The sequence below is a fragment of the Rhyacophila brunnea genome, unplaced genomic scaffold (assembly GCF_057557595.1).
Source record: "Rhyacophila brunnea isolate RB1 unplaced genomic scaffold, BYU_Rbru_1.0 scaffold_12, whole genome shotgun sequence".
Taxonomy (NCBI): domain Eukaryota; kingdom Metazoa; phylum Arthropoda; class Insecta; order Trichoptera; family Rhyacophilidae; genus Rhyacophila; species Rhyacophila brunnea.
The window spans coordinates 1,577,156-1,602,070 of record NW_028232774.1 but is presented as its reverse complement, the minus strand read 5'-3'; the positions used below and the strand labels follow the sequence as shown (position 1 = coordinate 1,602,070).

Here is a 24,915-nt window from a genome sequence, read left to right as displayed (position 1 = left end):
GTAACGCACGTAAATATTAATAATTTAGTTGCTAGGACCACTGCCTTAGCAACCAATAATAGACGGATTTATCTGAAATAACTTTCCATACAAAACAGAATTAACTGAAAATGAATTCAATTCAGCTTAAATATGGCTAAAAGTATTAAAAGAATGCATTGGCATCGTGTTCTGATATATTATAAAAGTTTCAAATATCTAGCTAGTCGGGAAGTTAGTTAAAAATCGATTGCAAGATTTGTACTGGACAAACAACCACCGGCCAAACAAGAATACGATCTAATAAACACGTTGTAAAATGTAGCTAAAAAGGCTTACTAAGACAATGGTTAAATAATTAGATGATAGCCATTTCATATTTAAATCTCTTGTGGCGTAGTCCAGCTATCTCAGTTTCATGAGTGCCATATCTGGGTACCCAGCATTCTGATCCATACGTTAATACTGGGTGAAGGAAAGTTGTAATAAGGTTGTTATGGTTTTCCTTGAGAGAGCCTTGTTTTTCAGAAACCTTTGGAAACCAAAATAGCACATGTTGACGGGGATGATTCGGCGATTTATTTCGTCGCATGTGTTATAGTTATACTATTATTACTTGTCTTGTAAAAAAAGCACCCATAGTTCGATTAACTGCTATATTATATTCAATATTGTATTGCTTTCTTAGATTAATGTCACTTTTAGACATCGGGTGGTATCACTACATCAAAAAATATTAAACATTGTATCAAAATAATTCATATTTAACGGCCATAATTACGTCTGAGTAGCTAAATATATATTTAATAATTCAATACAAATTTATATACATATAATCACCATGAAATTTTGCTCAGTCATCTAACTTAATTGTTAAAAATCTAAATCGATATACAGTCGAACTTGGTTATTACGATCACGGAAATACAGAGTTCTCGGATATAATGAGGAAACATTCGTTGACATGTTTGTTTATAATTTTCTCCATACATTTATTCACTTAATATAACGAGCTACTTCTCGGGTATACCGAGCAAAACTGTTAATGTGTCGATCGTTTATTAAAAACAACATTTTCGACCCTGAGCGATAAAATCCAACCGGGCAGTCTAGACCTATGCCGCCGTGATCGGATTACGTTTTTGACACAAGTTAAGTGTCTAAGTACATACCTAATTGGTGTTTTCGTTGACAGTATTGAAAAAGTATCCACGCATATGGTTGAAATTGCATGTAAGAGATCCAAGCTTTGCAAAGTCAGTAGGTACTGTTACACCCCCGTATGGTCCCCATTTGGGGATGTCTTTGTGTATCTGGAGAGGCCCGAGTCGGTATCAAATCCAACAAAAATAGTAAAGCGCTGATTACGAAAATAAATAATAATAGAGCCGAGCCGGCAATGCCATAGATTATGACCGTTGAAAAATATTGCAACGTCGCCGTTTTTCGACAACGGCTCTCGTTGAAAGCGAAACACAAGATGGCGGGAAGATGCTGCCAAACAGCCAAACAGTAAACACGCAAATTTCGTCCTCCGTAAAATAAATTATTAAAAATGTAACTATTATATAATATTAACTTAAATATACCTTGCCGTTTCCAAAACAATTCCGGTATGTTATTTGTTCACCTCCAAGTCCTAAAATCCAGACGAAAAACCAGACAACAAAATAAAAGTGACAGCATGTTTTCACTTTCGAAAATGGAGGGAAGTGATAGTACCTACCAGCGCCTGTGGCTCAGCACTTCATTACAATAAACAACTTCTTTTGTAGTTTATGAATGCCATGCTTGTTTCGGGGATTTGGTTTTCATTTTTTTTAATGTTCAATGCTTAAATAGAACGTGGCGCGAAAAATTTTATATTACGAGTAATACTTATAACGAGCAAATTCAGTCGGTCCCATCGTTATCATAATAATATAATTCAACAGAAAATTTATAAAAAGTTCTTTTTATCTTGTAATTATTTTGAAACTAGGCAAGTACCCTAATAATAATGATTTTCAAAAATACCCACTCATTGCATTTCTACTCGAAAACTATTTTTTTCCATTATTCTTTCGTTTTGTTCATGACACAAGACGTACGAACAAATTCGTTAGTTACCATACTACAATAAAGTACTGGTCAAACAATATTGTATTCATGCAGCGTCTGCTAAGACGGGAGCTTTGACCTCTGCTATTTAGTATTTAGTGTCCCGTTTGGACAACCCACAATGTGTCACAAGGTGCAACATTAATAAATGTATGCGGGCAAAACAAATCCGTGTTTTGACTGGAAAATATTTTTTTTTACGCTAGACCTGTCTACAAAATTATCTGATATTGTGTTGTGTTACTTTTATTTGTAGAATATAAAAAAAAATCTAATATATTTCTTTAATGATTCTTTTACAAACATTATATCTACTCGTAGGTATGTATGAAGTCGGATTTTGCCGAAAATGATTTAGATAGTGTTAATTTTGTAGCGTTATACGTATTACGTTTCGCTGTAGCACAATTCACCATGAGCTGTGTATCGGAAAGAGATGGCCATATAGAATTTAAATATATAATTACAAGATAAAAATAACTTTTTATATACAACGTTTTTAATACTGAAATGTCATTTTGATTCCCATAGTAACGCACGCATATATTAATAATTTAGTTGCTAGGACCACCAACTTAGCAACCAATAATAGTGGATTGGATTACGGATTTCTTCAGAAATAACTTTTCATACGAAACAGAATTAACTGAAAATGAATTCAATTCTACTTAAAGATGGCTAAAAGTATTAAAAGAATGCATTGGCATCGTGTTCTGGTATATTCTAAAAGTCTCAAATGTCTAGCTAGTCGTCAAGTTAGTTAAAAATCGATTGCAAGATTTGTACCGGATAAACAACCACCAGACAAATAAGAATACGAGCTAATAAAAACGTTGTAAAATGGCACATTGTTCGTGGAGCATTTCAGACAGTAATTTTCCAATTTTCCAATATAAATATGTATAATAATTTAATAACATAGTTTTAGATATTTTATAGATAGAAGAATAGTTTTATCCTTTCTTTATCATGGTTTGGTTAAGGCAGGGTTTAATTTGTTTTTAAAAACTAACCAACATCATCAGCTGTAATTTATATTCTTAATGCAATGAAAACAAATACTCAAGTATGTCTGGCAAAGTTTAGTGTGCACTATTTATATTGGATCTTCACAGCTTACTATATATTTTAACTATATATATATATTTAGGGTGTTTTTCGTCATAATAATTTGTTACCTATAAAACAAAATTAATCTGACATTTTTGTATTAATAAAATATAATTCTGGTAAAGAAACGCTTTAAACATGAAAATGCCTATCGTTCGATTTTTAAAAAAACAAAAAAATATCCACAATATTCAATTCGTTTCGATTTATCACATTCTAATTTGAGGGTTAAATTTATAATATGCTAAATACGATAGCTCACGGTGCGCGCCGGTTCCAGAGAGTAACTCTCTTCACAAAGCCCAACGATGGAGTTCTGTGAAGCGTCATCACATCATCAGGGATCAGCAAACGACGTCATCATCATCATTATTCCGCTCCGCCGCCGAGACGCTCGGTTCGTGCGCCGGGGATGACGGTCTACAAACGATTCGTCACCGAGAATTAGGCAAAAGACTTAATGGCTGTAATTTTTTTTAGACAATTATTTATAATAATATACATAATTACATGGCAGTGGCGAAGGGTGGAGGCAAGCTGTTAAGATCCGAAATAAATAGTGCACATTGAACTTTGTCAGTCATACGTATTTGTTTTGTTTTCATTGAATTATGACTACAATTTACAGATTGTGTTAGTTAGTTTTAAAAATTCAATTAAACCCTGCGAAAACCAAGCTAAAAAGATAATATTCGTAAGATATTCGTATACCTATAAAATATCTAAAATTATGCCATTAAATCATACATAATTTTGTATATTTTATAGATAGAATAATATTTTTTTATCTATTATGGTTTGAATTGGTCAAAGATTAATGAATTAAAAAAAAATAACCAACAACATAATATGTATTCTTAATTCAACGAAAACAAATAATAATGAATGAAAAAAGTGCACAATTTAGTCTAATTGCCCAAAACATACCAAAAGTATCATGGTTTGGTTTAGGCAAATTTAGTTAATTTTTAAAAACTAACCATCACCATCTATAAATTGTAGTCTTAGTTCAATAAAAACAAAAAAATATGAATGACAAAGTTTAATGTGCATTATTTATATCGGATCTTAACAGCCTACCTCCACCCTTCGCCACTGATACACGCTCATAGTAATATTGACAAAAAAATAATTAACTAGGTAGTACTCCTTCAAGCTTATCACTTGTTATCAATGCCTACGCATTGATATTTCTCGAATCATGCATCACTCATAAAAACTAAATTAACCAAGAAGTTAGTATGGTTTTCTGGTACACTCTGAATGAAGACTTACCTCAACTAACATACACATCTATAAAACGTTTACCGGGTCCATACTGACCTACGGATCAAAGTTACATGTAGATTGTACGTATTACATTTCACCGTACCATCCGATTATTCCATACTAATAGATGGTACGTATCTACTATCTCGTAGTATTATAACGTTTTTCTTTTGGATATGAAAATGGGTACACAATAATACCGTTAGGTATATACTACATAATAATATTATACTTTAAAAGGTTTAAAGGAAAGGAATGAGGTAATATTAGATAGGAATATACCAGAGAATGTTAACATTAATATCACCACATGCTTATTTGTAAAAATCTAGATGTCTAGTTTGTAAAACTGTCAACATTACAGCAGTGGTCACTATGACTTACAACTAACATACCATAGTTAGATTGGTACAATAACTATGTACATATATGATTATATTATGTTTAAAGAATGTAATTTGTTATAATTTCTATCATTTTATTATTATTATAAATTCATTTCCAATTATTGCACAAATTGGTATACTGACTTTTAATTTATTATTTGGTGATGAATTGTGTGTATGCTTGCAGTGACTCACCTGTCGGTAAAGTAGTTTCCCTCATTACCATAAACTCAGTTTCACCTGGTTGCTCATTCAAAATCACTTTACAAGCCTTTGTGATAAATCTACATCTTGTATTTTAGCTGTCTGTTTGCAAGATAATATTCGCATTAAAAAAACGTTCTTTTATCATCTACTGTTCCTACCAGAATATCATTTATCAATTTTCACCATAATATTGTCGCTGTTATCACTTATTTCTTGGAAGACTTTATCTTTTATTCTTTTTCCGCGATAGAATCAGTTATTGCTTCATGCAAAAACGTAATAAAAAAATATAATTGTAAGACAAAACAGTAGGTAATGTTAATAACATATTTTTTCAATGTTCAAAGATTTTTAAGCCACTTTAAATTTAGCTAAGGTATGTAGACAAGGTTTGATCATTTTATTTTTACAACGTTGTTATTAGGTCGTATTCTTATTTTTCCAGTGGTTGTTTGTCCGGTACAAATCTTGCAATCGATTGAATTGAAAATGAATTCAATTCTACTTTAAGATGGCTAAAAGTATTAAAAGAATGCATTGGCATCGTGTTCTGATACATTCTAATGTCTAGCTAGTCGGAAAGTTAGTTAAAAATCGGTTGCAAGATGTGTACTGGTTAAACAACCACCGGACAAATAAGAATACGAGCTAAGAAAAACGTGGTAAAATGTAGCCTATTGTTTACATTGATTTAATTTAGTAAAATATAGAGTAGGTACTTAAATTTTTAATATAATTTGGATCTCAAAATCAGTACAGTTATGTGCTCAATATGACCGTCTGAGAATGATTATTTTTAAATTGATTTAAATTATTTTAGTCGAAAAAATACATTTAAAAAATTCTACTTAAAAAATCAAATAACAGTAAGAGTTCCCACACTTTTCTGATATTCGATTAATTCATGAATCGATCACCGAGAGCGACAAAAATCGATTGTAATTTTCGCGGTAAATAACGTTTAAAGTAGCATTCAATGGATCAATTTTATCACGACTTTTTAAGCAAAGAGGTCACCACTGTTTACAAGTTTACACCGCAAAAGTAGTGGCTTATTATTCCACGCGTTCATTTTGAATTTATTCAAAATTGGAATAGTTTTTAAATTGAAAACATTCTATTTGAATATCGTAAAATATCGTTACTCTGATAATAGATAACTGAATGGCGTTTTAAAAATATACACTAATTATTATGTTTTAAATATATTTTTATTATTTTACGTTAAAGAGTATAAAGATAAGCTAAAAATGTACCTATTTATGAAGGTTAATTAGCTTTGTTTAAGTTAATAAGCATTGTACCTAGATGTAATATTTGCCTACACTTTTTACAACCATAAAGCACATTTTACACACAACTATTACAGATTGTAAACGGGTTAAGTATCGCATAAATTTGCCGGATAATAACCGATTTAGGAGCAATAAAGTATCTACGTAAAGCGCGAATCATATTATTGTACTTGTCGCTGACTGTCACGTGACGTCACAGTAAGCTGCTGCTACGGAAAAAAGTGTGTAGTGTCGTTTTTCTTGGTGTTTAAAATGTTATCAGACTGATGCTTCCATCCCGTAGCACATTTTGAACCTTTAAACTAACATTGTCAGTTGGCAAAATCTGCCAAAATTACCAGATCAATAATGAGGTCACCTCACGTTCAACTGCACTGCATCGACACCTGCATGACTCAATGAACGTTTTTATCATCTTCTACATGCCTACACCTTTCGAGTGCCATGAATAGTTAATAATAATTCAAATTACTAATATATTATAGTTGGCACTCTTTATCAGTGTCATTCTGCAGTGAATTGACAGAGATGGTGATCGTTCAAAATATTCTGCAAAATGACAAAACCATAAACTAAATTTGTCGCCGCGAAAGCGTGATAGTAGACGACATGCACCTCAGCTTGATTCGCGCTTAATTTTCACAATACCATCCATAAAAATTGTTTATCGATTTTTGACATACATTGTCTGTTCGGTTCATAAGTATGATTTGGTATACTGGCTAGCTATGTTGGCCGGCTTTAAAGCGATCGGTACGAAATCTGACAGGTCAAAAATAACAATTCAGTTGGAGTAATGTATATACTTTGAACTAGCCAGATTTCGTGCCTTCTAGTGTAGTCGCGGTGGATCAATGATTATACCGCAGTGCCAGCTGGAGCCATCACGCCATACCAATTTTGTAGACTATACCATTATTTGGATGGCCAGTATAGGTACTGATTTGCGGGCGAGTTGTTGGCGAATGGGGTGAAAAAACTATATTATAAATGACCTCGATTGTTAGTTCAATCGCTTGTGTCGCTAACTAGGTACTTAATAATTAATATGGCTGTGACTGACAACAAAATAATATTAAGAGTGATCGCATCAAAGTTGTTGTGATTCCATAGAGACATCTATTCACCGAATTACGAAACATACACTTCATTGAAGATTAAAATACGTTTTGATAAGAAAATTACGTTTGAGGCATCTAGATGTCGCTATCTTTATAATAATTATTTATCTTATTAACTGGAATAAATATATTATTATACTGCCCAAATTTATAAATGAATATTACAATCAATTTATTATAGCGTATGTAAAGTTATTAATTTATTGACTATAGTTATTAGTGTATGGCCTATATTATTATCATTGAAAAAGATACTTTTACAAAACATAAACAATAAGTATTAAGTACTGAATGCATTTTATATACTTGGTTATTTGTTATCTCTATGTATTACTATATTTTATAAATTTCTGTCTGCTTTACGGAAGTTTATTTGTCAACACGTAGACAAAATAATATAGATGCATATGATGAACATTATTATCCTGTTGGTGCCTTCTAGCAAAGGTTTTAGACCAAGTTGCAGATCATTTACGTATTCAATTCGAATCGGATTCTGGGATAGATAGGTGATAAACATTTAGATATTATAAAAGCATTAAATTTCTAGTATTTTCCGACTGTCTAGCTGTAGACAAATTTAATATAAATGCATAAGATGAAACTTTTTTTCTTGTTCGTAACTTGCTTTTCCCTCCACCACCCGCCACGTCTCCACACCCGTTATGCAGGCGTATACCGTGGCGTAACGAACGATAGGCGCTGTTCAAATGTGTGCCGAAAGTGTCCCAGGAGCAACTTCCCATGACCTTGGTTGGCGTGCACTAGTGTGCGTGATCCCTACTTCCATATAATATATTACGGTCAATTCTCGGTGAGAAAAGACCTTCTCGCTCGCCGTATAATGCCGCAAACTTTTTAAAAGCTGAGAAATTTTCCCTCGTACATACCAAGTTGCAATGGCCGACCGGTCCGGTCTTGTTAGTGACTTTTATTTATTCATCTAAATGTTGGCAACCAAATTTCAGATCACCTCCTTATCCTGGGTCAGTCGTATCAGATTACCGACGCCTTGACCAATGAACCACATACAAAACTAACGGATTCAAGAAATTCTGAGATAGATACCAGCTAGGTGATAAACATTTGGATTTAAGGGCATTTCTAGCATTTTCAGACTGTCTTACATATTATCTCTGTTTACACTATCAAATCTTAGTGCTCGGCCGTAGTCATTTGGCGGGCGCGGCGCGGCGGCGTCTTGTGAAACTCAAACGTATAACCGTGTGTATTATGCCCCAAAAAAGACACCGTCTACGAACATTTTACACACGGTTATACGTTTGAGTTTTGCAAGACGCCGCCGCGCCGCCCCCGCGCGATCACTACGTTCTTGCACTTATTAGTAATCTATCATAAATAGGTTATGGAATTTCGTGTTATAACTATGGTAATATAATCTCCCTGGCATTATTCACCATAGTTAATAAATTAATAGTTCATAATATTATAGTACAAAAGAAATAGTGTTTATTAGAATGGTTGCTCTATAGTTCTGACACGTTTTTATCCTCCTTTTCGGAATAGGCATTATATTATTTTATTATACCCTCTGTCTTCAGGCAGGATTTCCTTGTTCCAAATACTATTAGATGCCAGATTGAACAGGCAATAAATTCATTCGCCGAGTTTAATTAAATTGTATTATTATCAATACTATAACACCGTGGTTTAACCCTATGCCTAATGACACTAAACCTACCTAAGTAAAATTTCTTATATGACGTAGAATCATGTACCTACTTTAACTTGTATCTTTCGTGATGTGGGTTTACCGAAGAATCCTTATGATATTATGGAAACAATAAATACTTGTGCCTACCGATGGCGTACTCAAACGATGGAATTAAAAACCCCATGGAGTGTTCATTATGAATTTAAATTCGAAGGGATTTAAGTTTTGTACTATTCTATTTGAGTCGTTTTTTACGACTCGGGTTTCGCCTTTCAGCATTTTCAGGCACTATGCGCACTCACTAATCGCAAATACAACGAATTCAGTTAATTTTAACTTATATAATAAAATAATACAATGACTTGACTGTTGAATCTAAATATTGTATTTGTTTGTCAACAGGTGCACCAACATGGAAACTGCACTGGCGGAGGCTGGCTGGAGCGATTCCGGCGACGCAAATTCGGACGCAGGCTCTGACGCTGCGTCCGACGCAGAAGTGTGCGTCTGGATTGGCTCGAGAAGACTGTGGGTCAGCGGCGTCCGCAAGCGAACAACCTGCGGAGAACTTATCAGAGCCTTACTGCCCCACAGAAGAGCAATATTAGCAGGAAACACCAGAGAATCGTGCAGAGAAAGGCATAAGAACTGTATCGATCCGAAAGAACCTGGGAATAGGGACTCGTGCCGAGAAAAAAGCAAAAAATATGCTGATCCAAAAGAATCAAGAGCGAAAGACTCGTGCAGAAAAGAAGATTCTAAAGATGAACGAGTCACTAGAGGGGATTCGAGAGATAATAGCAGGGGATCTAGGGAGTCTTCTAAAGATGCCGGAGATGATTCGTTGGAATCCAGTGGAGGAAATTGGGTCATTACTGAAAGATGGAGGAGTGTGGAGCAAGCTTTGGATAATGATGCGACGATTTTGGACATCTGGAATGCTTGGGGTGATGCGCAAGATGAGGTTAGTAACATGAAGTTGATTTCACAATATATATTTTTTAATTAATAATAATTAAGGAAATTAATATAACTATGTACAACATTAGAAACAGCAACATATTATTTAAATCGTAGTTTTGTAATCGTAACAAATGTTTGTATGAAGCAGAGCGTTGGAGCGGACCCTTTTTTGAGTTGCTCCGCTCCAGTTCCGCTCCGGGACCTAATACTTGCTCCGGCTCCGCTCCAGGGTCTGCTCCGCTCCGGGTAAAAAGTTTTAACAAGTATTATATGTATACAAATGTTAAAAAATAGTAGTTTTAAAATAATCATCATTTTCATTAAGACGGTACTTCAGTGAAACGACAAATAATTTTCAACTATAGGTGCGACGAAATTTCGGACTGGCTGGCAATCGGAGAACGAAAGTCGAGCTGTGAACACGTCAATTTGTTTTGTGATGGCGACGGGGGAATTAATTCTTAAATCGTGTAAAAATGAATAAAAAACGTTACCCATTTACTTGAAAAAGAAAACATGTCAATGAATATATTATTATCATTAGTAATAGAAAAATAAAGATAACATTAATTATGACAAATTATGTTTTGTTCTGCACGCGTTATTTGCACAATCTTCGCGTCGCGTAGTCACGATCGTTTTAGGCCGTGCCCCAGCTGAAGTATAGCCTTAATAATTATATTAAATAAAATTGACTACAGCAAATCGTCTCTCATTATTTGCCTCTTCTGTCAAAAAAGTGAGGTTATTTATCATCCGGCAGTGTTGCCATATTTCAAATAATTTCAGTGTCAAAATATACTATTTTCATTGGATTTTAGGACGAAAATTTAATAATAAAAAAAAAACATCCGGAGCAGTGGAGCACTACAAATTTTCGGTGCTCAGGGTAAAATCTCATTGCTCCAGTGCTACGTGATCCTGCTCCGAGCTCCGCTCCAACACTCTGGTATGAAGATAACTAATGACGCACTTTGGAGTAACAAGTCACATATAATATTATATAATAATATTTAAATGGACATATCGATGGGCTAATCCGGCTAGTGCATAAAAGTCGTATGTTCTGAGAAAATAGAATTTCAAAGAGTCAAATTGACTAAAAAATAAGGGCAAAAAGGACATATTATTATCATGTCATTTGAAAAAGATAATAATATCTTCTCAAATAGATAATAGGATTATATTTGGACATATAATATTTGTACAGCATAAATATAGGACGCAGATGTGCAATAAATTACCGAATTTGCTACAGCAAATCAACACTGTTACTTACATAGTAATTGAATCGCTCGATACGATCCTTAGAGTAATAATACTATAGAGATAGACAATTATCCGACTACATGAAACCGTTTTCGCACAGTTGAATCTCAACTGTATTATTATTAACATGCCTATGAAACGTTATACTTACTATCATTTTACGTCTCCGTAAGGGTACCTAATTTACAATTATAATTGAAAAAATACAGTAGGTACATAGTTAACCATCTTTTCTACTAAATTAACTAAACATATTGACCACCGTTACTTTTTATTTGGTATAAAAGATAATATTATTATATTTCAGCCAGGGAACTCAGAAATAATGGGAACTGAAATACCTAACGGGTAAGGAGTAGCAGGTAACCGATCTCGAGTAAGGAAGAATACGGGATAAACTTAAATACGTGTCAATAATAAGTCATACGTCGAATACTGATAACTGCTCTCGGTTTATGCGTTGACGCTTATTTAATATTGGTGTATTACAAACACTATTGCACGTGCATAATGCGTGTTTCATTTTCGTAGGACACTCACACATTCAAAACCCTGCAACAAAATGTAGCGTATTCGGAATTCTATTTATTATCTGTTCTGTGATTTCAGCAATACGTATTCCCAGTTTTTCCTTAAGCACATATTAAGTCAAACCAATACTTTATACCGGCTTCACTGAGTCGTTTATTCGTATATCTTCTATCTTACTCTAACCGGATATTATACGTGTGCCGAATGCTTTCTCACTCGCATTTATGGTTACCTAACTTTTGTTCGGGGCATGATATGATTCTTTAATATCAGCGACCCCGTAAAGACTAAACTTAAAGACTTAGTATCGATTGATTGATTAACTCAAACGCGTAAGACGAACCGTAATGAACGTTACAACTTTAATGACAACGCTTCACGGAATGGCGTAAGCGGGCCACAATGAAAATTTTTATTATTTCGTCCGATATTATTTAAAGTTTTTTTTTTGCTTTATGTCCAGGTATGTTATTATTTCAAACATTGTGGGGTTATTTATTCAAAGTTGTCACGAAGTTCGACGCAATTCGTAATAACCCAATCGCGTGTGTGAACGAATCAATTCCTAAGCCACACACTGTGGATTTTTCGAGGAACCACGTATGGCCAAAAAAAACGATTATATCAGACTTAATACACCTGCTACGGACCCCCTCGGACAAATTTAATTTGAATGTATTATTATGACTTCACAATTGCCTAAAAAATTATCAATGACATATCATTACAATATATTGTCTACATAAATAAATTTTACATCTCTGACACTTTTGATAATTGGTACTTCCATTATTTCTAAGACTAATAGCGCCTGCACACGTGCATGGATTTACTGGCAGCACTAGTTTACACGTAAAAGTGTTGACTGTCTCTTCAATCTAATTATTCAAGAGTAAGCGAGACGCGATGTTGTCATTTTATGGTACTATTTGACAGGTAGTGAAAATCGGTTAATCTCAAAATGAGTATAGTTCGTTTTTTTGCCGACAGGTTTGGCACTATCGTACTACTGCGCAGGTGTAGATCGATAAAACCCTACTGTCACATGAAAATTCAGAAGCTTCCAAACTTTTTCGATTCATTCATGCAAGCTTGCAACTACAGGATAATACCTACATGTTTACCCATACATTTTCTTTTTTTTTTTCATTTTCAAAATACACAGCAGATCACTGAAAATCTCTGTCTTTGGGGGACTAGTTTAGCACCCCTCGCCCTTGTTTCCATAAGAATACCTAATAATATTACAGATGGTGTTGGTTAGTTTTTTTTAGCTACATCTATCTGGGACAACAAGTGTCTATAGATGGATGTATATTTGATGAAATTGTTCGCAGAGTAAAGCTAGGCTGTGCTAGTGCTTTTGGCCGCCTGAATAATGTCTTCAAAAGTGACCTTCCACTGTGCCTAAAGCGCAAAGTGTTCAGAATGAGTGGATAAGGAAGCAGACAAGGGTTTGCGATGTAATAGAGTTTATTAAAAGACTTAAATGGAGATGGGCTGGACACATAGCTCGAAGAAGAGAAAATCGTTGGACAAATCTAGTCATCCAGTGGTATCCAAGAAGTACAAAACGATAAAATGATAAAGTTCTGCGGAAGTACGTGGCAACGCAATGCAAAGGACCGAGAGAAGTGGGAGCAGCTTGAAAAGGTCTTCATCCAGCAGTGGATAGATTCAGGCTGATGATGATGATGAAGCCTTGTCTAAACCAAACCATATTAGATAAAAATATTCTACTATCTATAAAATATCTAAATTTATGTTATGATTTAACGGCACAATTTTAGATATTTTATAGATAGGCGAATATTTTTTGAATATTATCTATTATGGATTGGTTTACGCAGCTTTTAATTGAATTTAAAAACTATCATTATCTGTAATTTATAGAATTAACTCAATGAAAACAAATACGACTGACAAAATTTAGTGTGCACTATTTATGGAAGATCTTAACAGCCTACCTCTACTTTGTTGTGTATTTCAAAAATGGAGATAAGCCTTATTGCTTTTAACCTACTTAAATAATATTGTTGAGATGGTTGAGTGGTGACGACAAATGGTAAATTTTAAAAAGTTTTTGGGAAACATCAAAATAACATTTTTTTATTACAGGAAACTCAATAATATTATGCATAATATACGAAGGTACACCTAACTGTTTCCGTTCATTAAAATATATAAAAACCCCCATTGTCGAAAAGGTTTTAATTAAATGTATGCATAATATAACAGTTAGGTGTAATATCCGTTATAAATCATATCCATAAAAAAGGCTCTTTACTGTTGCCATATTTAAAAGGGTGATTTTCTATTAAATTTGTATGACATAAAAATAATGTTGAAGACGAATACCTACTTAATGTGTTTATTATGCCTAGTCTAGACCAAAATATTATGTGATAATATTTGCGTGAATAAACACACTGTTTGAAAGATGTAAAAAACTGTTTACGAAGATTTGTATAGGAACAGTGGCGGTTTTATTTGATGCAAATGACACAATCGATTCATCAAAAGATTTAAAAGGGGCCTCTACAACAGTTCAAATCACAAAAGTATAAAATGTTTCTCAAAATAACAAAATACCTACAACTAACATCAAGGGGGCATCTCAAGCATCTTATAATCAGGGACCTAACGGGTGTGGAGAAACAGGCAACCTATCTCGAGTGTGCGAGAATATGGGATAAACTTAAACACGTGTCAATAATACGCCATTCCTTCGTTCTGACAACTGCTTTCGGTTTATGCACTGACGCTCATTCAATATTGTTAACACACACTAGTGCACGTCTATAATGTATGGTTCATTTTCGTATGACACTCACACATTCTCAAAACCCTGCGTCAAAATATAGTGTATTGAATATATCCGCGGTGCCCGCGCGGCTTAACCGTTTGACTATAATGCCGTGGATCCCAGGTTCGAATCCTGGGTCTGGCAAGTACACATATTGTTTTTCAAGTTGTGTCTGTCAGGGTATGGACCTAATAGGTTGAGCAATTAGTGGCTGATATCGATTTCTAGTAAAAAACAAAATCTGTTAATACAAAACCTCTATTCTGTGGAGGCCCATATGATCCTATTAGGATCGGACATGGTCGAAAGAAAAGAATATATCCTATCGGAATTCTATTTATTAATCTGTTCCTGTGATTCTGACTGACACGTTATGCTTTCAAACGATATTATTACACTTTTATAATAATTTAAGTACATATATTTTTGAATACATGGTATATAATAATGCTTGTATGTAATTTCCTCCATTTTACTCTTCTTAATTCGAGTTGACATATTATGCTATACTTCTAGTAGGTATCTATAACAAGATAGTTATAGGTCAGAAAGAAACCGATATATTAGGCAGTTTTTAAATGATGAATAATATTTATTTTTTCAGATCCGTTTCAATTTACGTCACGTGGATAGCTCCGGCGATTCAGGACGAGGAAGTCCACCTTCTCCGCGGCCCACAAGACGCAGAAAGAGCCACAGCACCAGGCAGAATCCACATCCAAAACATTTGCCAAGATTGCTGAGAGCGCAAGGAGACACCATACAAAAGCAGGCAGATAGACTACGGTAACAGTGACTTTTCAAATACCTACTTACCATAATATATTTAAAATGTTTTAATCACAATACTAACCTAATACCCCGTTTACACGTGCATGGATTTATTGTTAAGACGGTACTTCAGTGAAGCGGCAAATATTTTTTAACTATAGATGCGACGAAATTTTGGACTCGCTGGCAATCGGAGAGCGAACGTCGAGCTGTGAACACGTCAATTTGTTTCGTGATGGCGACGGGACATTTATTCTTAAATCGTGTAAAGATGACTAAAAAACGTTACCCATTTACTTGTCAATGAATATATTATTATTGTTACTAATAGAACAATAAACAGAATATTAAATGGACGCATGTTGGATTTATATGACAAATTATATTTCGTTCGGCACGCGTCATTTGCACAATCCGAGCATCGCCTAGCCACGATCTTTTTAGACCATGCCTCAACTGAAGTATAGCCTTAAGTATTATCGCGGACATAACAAGAAAATGTATGGGTAAACATGTATTATCCTGCAGTTGCAAGCTTCCATGCATGTATCAAAAAAGATTGGAAGCTTCTTAATTGTCATGCGGCAGTAGGGATTCTTTTGATCTGCGCCTGCCTGCGCAGTAGAACGATAATGGCGAACCTGCCGGCAAATTAACGAACTATACTCATTTTGAGGTTAACCGATTTTCACTACCTGTCAAATAGTACCATAAAATGACAACATCACGTCTCGCTTACTCTTGAAGAATTAGATTGGAGAGACAGTCAGCAATTTTACGTGTTAACAGTTATTGTCACGACAGTTTATTAAAATACGCACTATTGTTGTCAGTAAATCCATGCACGCGCTATAATCTCAAACAGAATTAACAAGTCTAAAAACCATATTGAGTGTTTATATCATAATATCTGTTGTAATAATTCATAAAATTGTATAAAGCATAAAACTACTTACCTACCTATAGTGCGGATTTTTAGTATCTACCTACATATTTATTTTGTTATTTGTAAACAGAGTAGAATAATTATTATATCAGGCCATGCCGTTTGTATTTTTATCTACATACATATTATTATATTATAAATGGTATAATCTACCTTTCAAATGATGTTTCACAGCCATTTTTCTGTGAAAACGGATTTTAAAAGATGCATAGTTTCTATTAGTAATTCTACACAAAAAAATTACAACTACGTATTAGTAGAGAAATAATAATCCAGTAACTATCATTTTTTTTTTCAATTAAAATCGTCTTTTCAAACTATACCAAGTCAATTTGGTTGAATGTGATCAAATTATTGATAACATGTGAGATGGCTTAAATTAAAACATATCCCATATTCACTAAAATACCCTTATTCAAAAATTGATAACATGGGTATACCAGCGCATCTATTCTATATACAAGACTGCTATCGGCAGCTATCAAGGGTAGTTTTGTATCATAGTATTAGCACTTATTGTAACAATTACAATAAGTTAGTTGTAATTGTTACAATAAGTGCTATGTTTTAACAGTACCTCTCTTGGGTGTGCTAAATTTTAGAGCGAGACAGACAGTTTTGACTGTTTAGACGGCTAACTTAATGTAACAATTATAATACTTCGATACAAACATTTATGAAAAAACTACCCTCGATAGCTGCCAATAGCAGTCTTGTGTATAGAATAGATGCACTGTTCTCAAATATCATTTCTTTTGACTACCTATTCTACAATGCTACAAAAAATTAGTTTAAACATCCTAAAAAACATTATTAAATTATATGTTTCAATATTTTCAGAGAACAAGATAAGCAGATCAATCTACTTGAAGAACAGACCCATAGATCACGAATGGCAAAGCATGGACCAAACTATCTTCTGGAAAGCTACCTCAGAGACATAGCAAGAAATAATGAGGCTACGAGAAATGATTTACCAAACACAGACGATAAGGCAAATGAAGGTGAGCTGAATAAGAACAGAAGAGAAGCTACTGAAAGTCCTGTAAGAAGTACAGAAGGAATGGATAACCAGGCACGGAGTAGTGAAGCAACCGACAGTCCTGCGGCTAACAGTGACAGCGGTGTAGGAGTCACAGGAAGTCCACCAAGACCCCACAAGAGACGCTCAAGAGGGAGGCATTTACTGAGAGAGCACTACCTCACCAAGGAACTAACAGACATCTGTCAAATAAACGCTAATAGGATAGTTCAAAATAAATCAGACGATACTTCAGAAACATCTTCCGATGAATTGAGCAGAATACAGCAGCAGATTGAAGTATTAGAAAAGCTTGCAATCGTTAATAAGAGATTGCAAAGAGAAGAAGAATTAATGGTCAGATTAGGTGCTAAATTAAGAAGATATTTGAGTGAAGATCATATTAGTTATATTGAAAGTGAAGAAGAAATCGTTGTAATGTTGAATACTATGCGAAAACAAATGGAAGACAGCTCTAAAGAAATTGAAAGTACGGCAATAGAAATAGAAAGAGCTTCAGATCAATTAGAAAGAAGAAAGTGCCAACTGGATATGTTGCAAAGAGAATTAGAAGAAGTTGAACTGGAGAGCCAAACTCTTGAAGTTCAAGTGAATAATACGAACACGTCACAATTAGACGAAAGAGACGCAACGGGACTTAACGAAATCCAATACATGGGCGTACAAAACCTTCCAGACAATATGCTTTACAATTTACCCTTAGATATAAGTAAAACCCAATTTGTAAATTATAGTTATAACTACAGTAATAGTAGTAATAATAATAGTTATCCCCTTGATACTTTAGTATGACATAGAGACCAAAATTTTATCCATTAAGTTTATATTACGTGCTCTCAGAAAATTTTACCATGTTATGTTTAAAATGTACAATATTAGTGTATTGTAAATTTATTATAAGAGACTTTTGGCGGTTTACTTATTCCACAGAACAAAATATGAATTACAATGGAATATGTATTTTAATAGTATGCATGGCATTAAAAATATAATTACTGTATACCAAATATCTTGAAATATTTTTTTAAATGACCGCAGGACGGCTTTGCTAAGGAAAAACACTGTACACAGTACTCTCTCAGTAATCCGCCACCCCAAAAACCAGACAAGTGTCCAATTAATGAGAGCGGCGGATTATAGCGCATACTTACAAAATATGGTAAAAATTAAAACAGTTCGTAAAAATAGTTTTCTTGAGAAATTTGTACTAGCAAATTACGGTTTTATTTATAATCAAAATCAAGTATCTATTTACTAAATTATACATATTTATTTATAAGCTAAGTTTATTACTAAATATTAAAAATGAAATCACTTGACACAACCAGTTGTTCAGTGAAGCAGATATTCTTGAATGCCTTAGAATTCCTAGCTTTCCTTTCTCTGTGACCAAAAGCTTCAGTTTGTGCGTCCCGGTTGCATTGGAGCACGGCATAATTGTCATGCGGTCCTTGGGCACTTTCCTCCCTGGTACATTACTTTCTTCGCGATGAACGTACGTTTTACGAAGAAGGAGTTTCCAAAATAAACTCGTCTCATCTGCATTGTATACTTGTACGCGGCGGACTACTAAATTTGACAATCGAATATCGGCGAATTATAGAGTTTGATTTTGTACTTTCAACTAGTAAAAATAACGGCAGATCATAGTAGTTGGATAATCGAGCGGCGGATTACTGAGAGTGTACTGTATAATGAATATTATGATTGCCACATGATGTATGGCCATCTATGTAAGATACATGGTGTTTCGCAACATACTAAACTGAGTTTATAGGTAATGTGACTATATTATGTTCTGGAATATACCCAATACATAACAAATTATTAATCTGAAACGGGTTCAACGGAAAAAAAATATATACTGATATTATCTTTGTATGGTCATTTCAATATACCAATTGTATATTCATATTGCAATGTCATACGTACCTGGTGAAAAAGCATTTAAATATGATGTATGTTCATATATATGCAGAAGTATGTTTTATGTGGAAACAGAATAAAATTACAACTACGGTGGAAATCCATTTAAGTGTGATGATTGTTCTACACAGACGGCCTTCGTAGTATAGTGCGTAAGGCACTAGTTTTTTGTCTGAGGTCACAATATATTTATGTGATTTTCTCAAAGTCTGGGTGTTTGTGATTGTTTCACTTCTATTACTAACTATACTAGTGTTTCACTACATAATTGTCACTGGGTCTCATGACCTGTTAGTTGTAGTGTTAAAAACAATATACATATGAATAAACACAAGTAAAACATATTATTAACACTTAATACACAAAAATCTATGAAATTGGCTTGATAATATTTATAACCACGCACATGACTTCTAAAACAGATTTCCTATGCTTTAAATCATTGACAAACGGCCAAATAAAAGACAAAGATGAGTTTATCAAAATCCAATAAATCTAAAAGACACCCTAAAATAAAAATAATGTTCTATAATATAGGATGTATGGTCACCATATCTATAGACAATTAGGAAATATCAAATTCAAATGATAGTTGCTTACACCACATAGAAGTTATTATTTTGTCAAAAATGGTTTATACATTGTTTATATTTGGTAAAGCCGAGGAGTATTGGTATAATAATAAAGTGTCAAGTAATTATGTTTAAAGCCTCAATTACATTGAGCTTCTTTACGAGCTGTTTATTGGCGAATATAAAAGCGGGCGATTCAACTACTGCGATTTGATGATTACACACAAAACTTTCCATTCGCTGAGAAGCCACAAGCCAGCGACTATTTTGACGGAACGTAGTTCGTTTTTTTACCGGGAGGTTGGTACTGCGCTCTACTGCGCAGACGCAGTAGGCCCACACGCCGGCGTGTAGCGTGTAAAGTTGACCGGCTTTCAACTTTTCTCGGTAGAGTGTTTACAACCTACTTATTAGCTTATTCGATGATTACACTGGGCAACTTTACAGGTAGATTGTAAATTCGCCAATAAACAGCTCGTAAAGAAGCTCAATGTAATTGAGGCTTTAATGACTCTAAGCTACTTTATTATGGTAGCTGCTGTAATGTATTAAATTTTGTTCCCTGGTTAAATAATAAACCTGCCATCTATTGACAAAACTTAAAAAATTGACAAATACCATTGCAATATTACAAATCTGTCTTCCAAAAACAAACGCATTGCAATAAAAAAAATTATATAATTTATGAAAACTATGGTGAATATTTCTACTATGTTTACAATATCATTTTGATTTATATTATTTGTATTACATACTTACTGTTCCAATAATTGAGCGTAGTTATGCACAAAGCAGCCAAGCCACAATTTTGAAAAAAATGAGTTATTGTGATTTCCATAATCTCACACGTTTGTTTTACGTTCTGCACAAATCAGCCAAGCTGCTGTCATACAAACATCTCATATAAATGCGTTTTAAAGATTTTGCAAATCGCAGAATATGACATTTTCGATTTGCATAAAGCAACCAAGCTGCTGTCATACAAAAATGTCATATAAATGCGTTCTAAAAATATGCAATATTCGTTCTGCAAAAAGCAGCCAAATGATAATATTATGTACTTACGTACATTTTTAAAATCGTGACTGTAAGGTATGTTTTTCTACATTCAATTAATAAACATTATTTTCTCAATTACATGATATGTTTTTCATTTTATTATATATAATATAATATACAGATTTTTCATATAAAAAATAGTGCCAGGCAGCTAAATATTGATGTATAATTTACAAGTTTTTCGAATTATTTTCAGAATTTTGAAATTCCCATAATAATTAAGTAACTTAGAAGGCTATTTTTAAAGAAAATAATCAAAAATAAAGACTTTTCTTACAAAAATAAGAGATGACTGCATTCTGCAGAATGCACATTCTAAAATAAACCATTTTACTCAAAACATCTGGACTGCTAAAACACCAAAACTTCATAGATTATATGCTTTTATCTCTTCAAAAGTTATACAAAATCATATATATATATAATTTCTATCATTCAAAAAGTATACACAGTATACAGAGGCTTTGCTGATTTAAAGAAACACAATTTACATAAAAGTGCTTCTATCTCTGTTTGAGGTTTGTGTGGCTCGGCTGCTTTGTGCATAACTACGCTCAATTATTGTACAAACTAAAAAGCCTGTTAGTAAAATGATGTATTCTTTCAAACGAAATCAGCCCATATTTTTAAACTAAATACATAATATTATATTGTATACATAATATTATGTAGTTGTTTGATTGGGTTTACCTTGACAGATCAAGCAACATACCTAAATAAAAATATGAATTACATCTGTTGGCAAAACTTTCAACTTAAATAAAAATAATTGAAACTGTGGAGTAAAAAATATTGGGACCATAAATCTCAGGAATTGTTTTAAATTAATGAAATCCTTACATATGGATAGCAAATGATTTACAAATTCAAGATAAAACACACTGCATTCAAGTCAACTTGAAACTATTGATTGTTGTCGATTGCTTTATAGTTTGGTGTTTTAGTAATAAAATAATCAAGTAACTACATATACATAATGAATTCATTTTATTTTAATGTCAACTCTTTATTTTAAATACTAAAATCATTTTGTTTCATCCGATTACCGCATCCCGTATTTAGAAACATGAAGGGAGAGACGCCTAACGTAATTTTTGCATTGGAGCCCAATATTTCTAGCTATGCCACTGGTTTTGAATTAACTGTTATTGTGTGGATTGAGTATGCGTTTCAAAAGAGACACAATTTTGAAGTTTATGACATAAGTTCAGAAAATATATAATTTTTTATATAGAACCTCGATTATCTGGAAGTTCGATTATCCAGATATCAGTTTTGTAAGATTATAAGAAAAATTTAGACTAGATTTTTGTATGAATTTTCAATAATCCTAATGAATCTGAAAACTTGAGGTTCTACTGTATATCTATGCTTAATTGCAAACAATCCTCAATAAAATATGGTGGTATATCAGCTTTAGTAGTCTGATTTATTGATTTCTATTGATTACACATGATTCCCGAACGTAAAAAATACAAAAACCTATAAATTTAATTATGTACTGAGAAATTAATTTTCTTTCTAACAATGGCAAGGGGTAGAGGTAGGCTGTTAAGATCATTCAACAAAATACATATTTATTTTCATTTAATTGAGAATACGTATTACAGATGGTGTTGGTTTTATTTTTTAAATTCAATAGATAAAAAATATTTTTCTATTTATAAAACATCTAAAATGGTGAATGATTTAATGGCATAATTTTAGATATTTTATAGATATACAAATATTCAAATCTGGGTCTGGCAAATACACATATTGTTCTTCAATTTGTGCTTGGAGTCAGAGTATTGACCTAATAGGTTGAGCAAGTGCTAATATCCATTTCTTGTAAAAACAAAAAATTGGTTAATACAAACCTCCAATTTGTGGAGGCCCATATTATGATCGGACATGGCATAATAAAGAAGAAGAATCTATTATGACTTGGCTTACGCAGGATTTACTTAATGGAATTTTAAAAATTAGCCTACACTATCTGCTATTTGTAGTCTTAGTTCAATGAAAACAAATAACTGGAGTCCGTATTCTTTAAGCTGGCGTTCACGTCACGTCGCTCGCGGACGGAAAGCATTGTGTCATCGCGTTCGATTGTTGCAAGTTTTCAATGGGAGGGAACAAGAGGGAATGCAGTGTTAAGATGCTGAAACGGGGAGAAAACCGCACACCTGCATAAAGAATACGGACTCTACATATTAATGATAAATTTTAGTGTGCACTATTTATATCAGATCTTAACAGCCTACCCTCCCCTTCGCCACTGGTAACTAATTATAATACCGCCTGTACACGTGCATGGATTTACTGGCACCAATAGTGAGCATTTTAAACTATTATGATTATAGCTGTTTACATGTAAAAGTGTTGACTGTCTCGCCAATCTCATTCTTCAAGCGTAAGCGAGACGCGATGTTGTCATTCTATGTTACTATTTGACAGGACAGAACAGTATAATACATCGTCACTGTTCTGGCAGAAGACACTAATTCGAAAAAATGACATTGAGTTAGTTATACCAAAATGTTCCTTATTTCAAACTTTACCGTCTGGAAACCTTCTTAATAAATAAAGTCTTTATTTTAAAGTCATCCTTTTTACGAACACTTAATAAACTCACATGATAGACCATTTCAAACATTTTAACAACTTCAAAGTCAAATTACTCAAAACTAGTATTCTCCAGTTAGTGTGTTCTGCCAGAACAGAGACAACATAATGTCAGCAGTAAATCCATGCACAAGTAAACTGGGTTTTATGCCGTTGAAATTTTGTCATGTTATTTCGCATACCTATCCTTTGATTTTAGTTATATTTATTCGTAATCTAAAATATATTATTACAATGTTAAATCACAATACAACGAATAAAACTGACAGACTTCAAAACATGATGTGCTAAAAATAAGTTTTAAGACAAGTTACGACTAACTTATATTATGTAATAGATACAACGATAATTTGTAAACGAATGACTGATTGCACTTTATTTAAGTATTCACAAAATCTAAAAATTTTACCTTTATTATTACGAAATCTGTTACAATTTAGGCATAGTTAAGTTTTGAGTTATCTGTACTCTTTTTTCTAACCTTTTCTTCTGTTTTTATATGAATATTTATCCAACTAGTAATTCTACAACTTGCTACCCAACGTAAGACACCGTATGAGGCGAAAACATTACGATCATGTCACGTGCTGGCACGGCGACAAATTTAGTCCATGGATCATTCCACAGAATATTTTGAATAATCAAACCCATTAATTCAATTATGGAAAATGCCAACTCGAGTAATTCTTCAGATTGCGAAGAGGAGATTGAAACTGTTATGTATATTACGATTTTGCTGTTATCGATCAACAGAATAAAAAAGGCGGATAGAACATGGGTCCATGATATAGGTAAATTAATAGAAAGCGAGAAGCATTGAGTCAAGCAATTATTGGCAGTCAAAATTACATATGGCAATTTCTGTTTTTGCATGCGGTTTTGAATAAACATTTTTATAGTGACATCTAATTATTTTTACAAAAAACATCCAACAATTCTTCTATCGTAGATAAATGTGCTGTCAATTCCCAAATGTGTTTTTGTAAAATTAATGACATTTTTGGTCTAAAATTTCATCAATGTCTTAATGAAAACAAAAACTTCGAAAATAATATTCCCATATTCGATGCTTTACATTTTGATATATATGTAAACACCAGTCATAGATAATAATCTATCAGAAAATCCATAGACCAAATCAGTAAAAACAAATAATAGTCAATGGCACACGCGTTTGACATTAGTCGAAAATGTGTAGGCATGCAGAGAATAAAAGAAAGCGTTACTGACTCATGCATGCAGTTGTGTGATGTAGCCAATGACATTAATATGGACGAAGCA

General features: G+C 33.3%; 1 protein-coding gene and 1 long non-coding RNA gene across 2 annotated transcripts in view; both read left to right on the top strand.

Annotated features, from left to right (window-relative positions):
* Positions 1–19,320, top strand: part of LOC147077628 (uncharacterized) — a 249,881-nt gene extending 230,561 nt beyond the window's left edge. Inside the window, exons 6-8 of the mRNA XM_085940116.1 lie at positions 9,545–10,106; positions 15,316–15,497; positions 17,269–19,320. Of these exons, the coding sequence (XP_085796242.1) occupies positions 9,555–10,106; positions 15,316–15,497; positions 17,269–18,262 (1,728 nt within the window). The 5' untranslated portion in view covers positions 9,545–9,554 and the 3' untranslated portion in view covers positions 18,263–19,320. The remainder of the gene's footprint in view (positions 1–9,544; positions 10,107–15,315; positions 15,498–17,268) is intronic.
* LOC147077626 (uncharacterized) overlaps positions 1–24,915 on the top strand; it is a 306,465-nt gene that overhangs the window by 236,721 nt on the left and 44,829 nt on the right. The window lies entirely within an intron of this gene.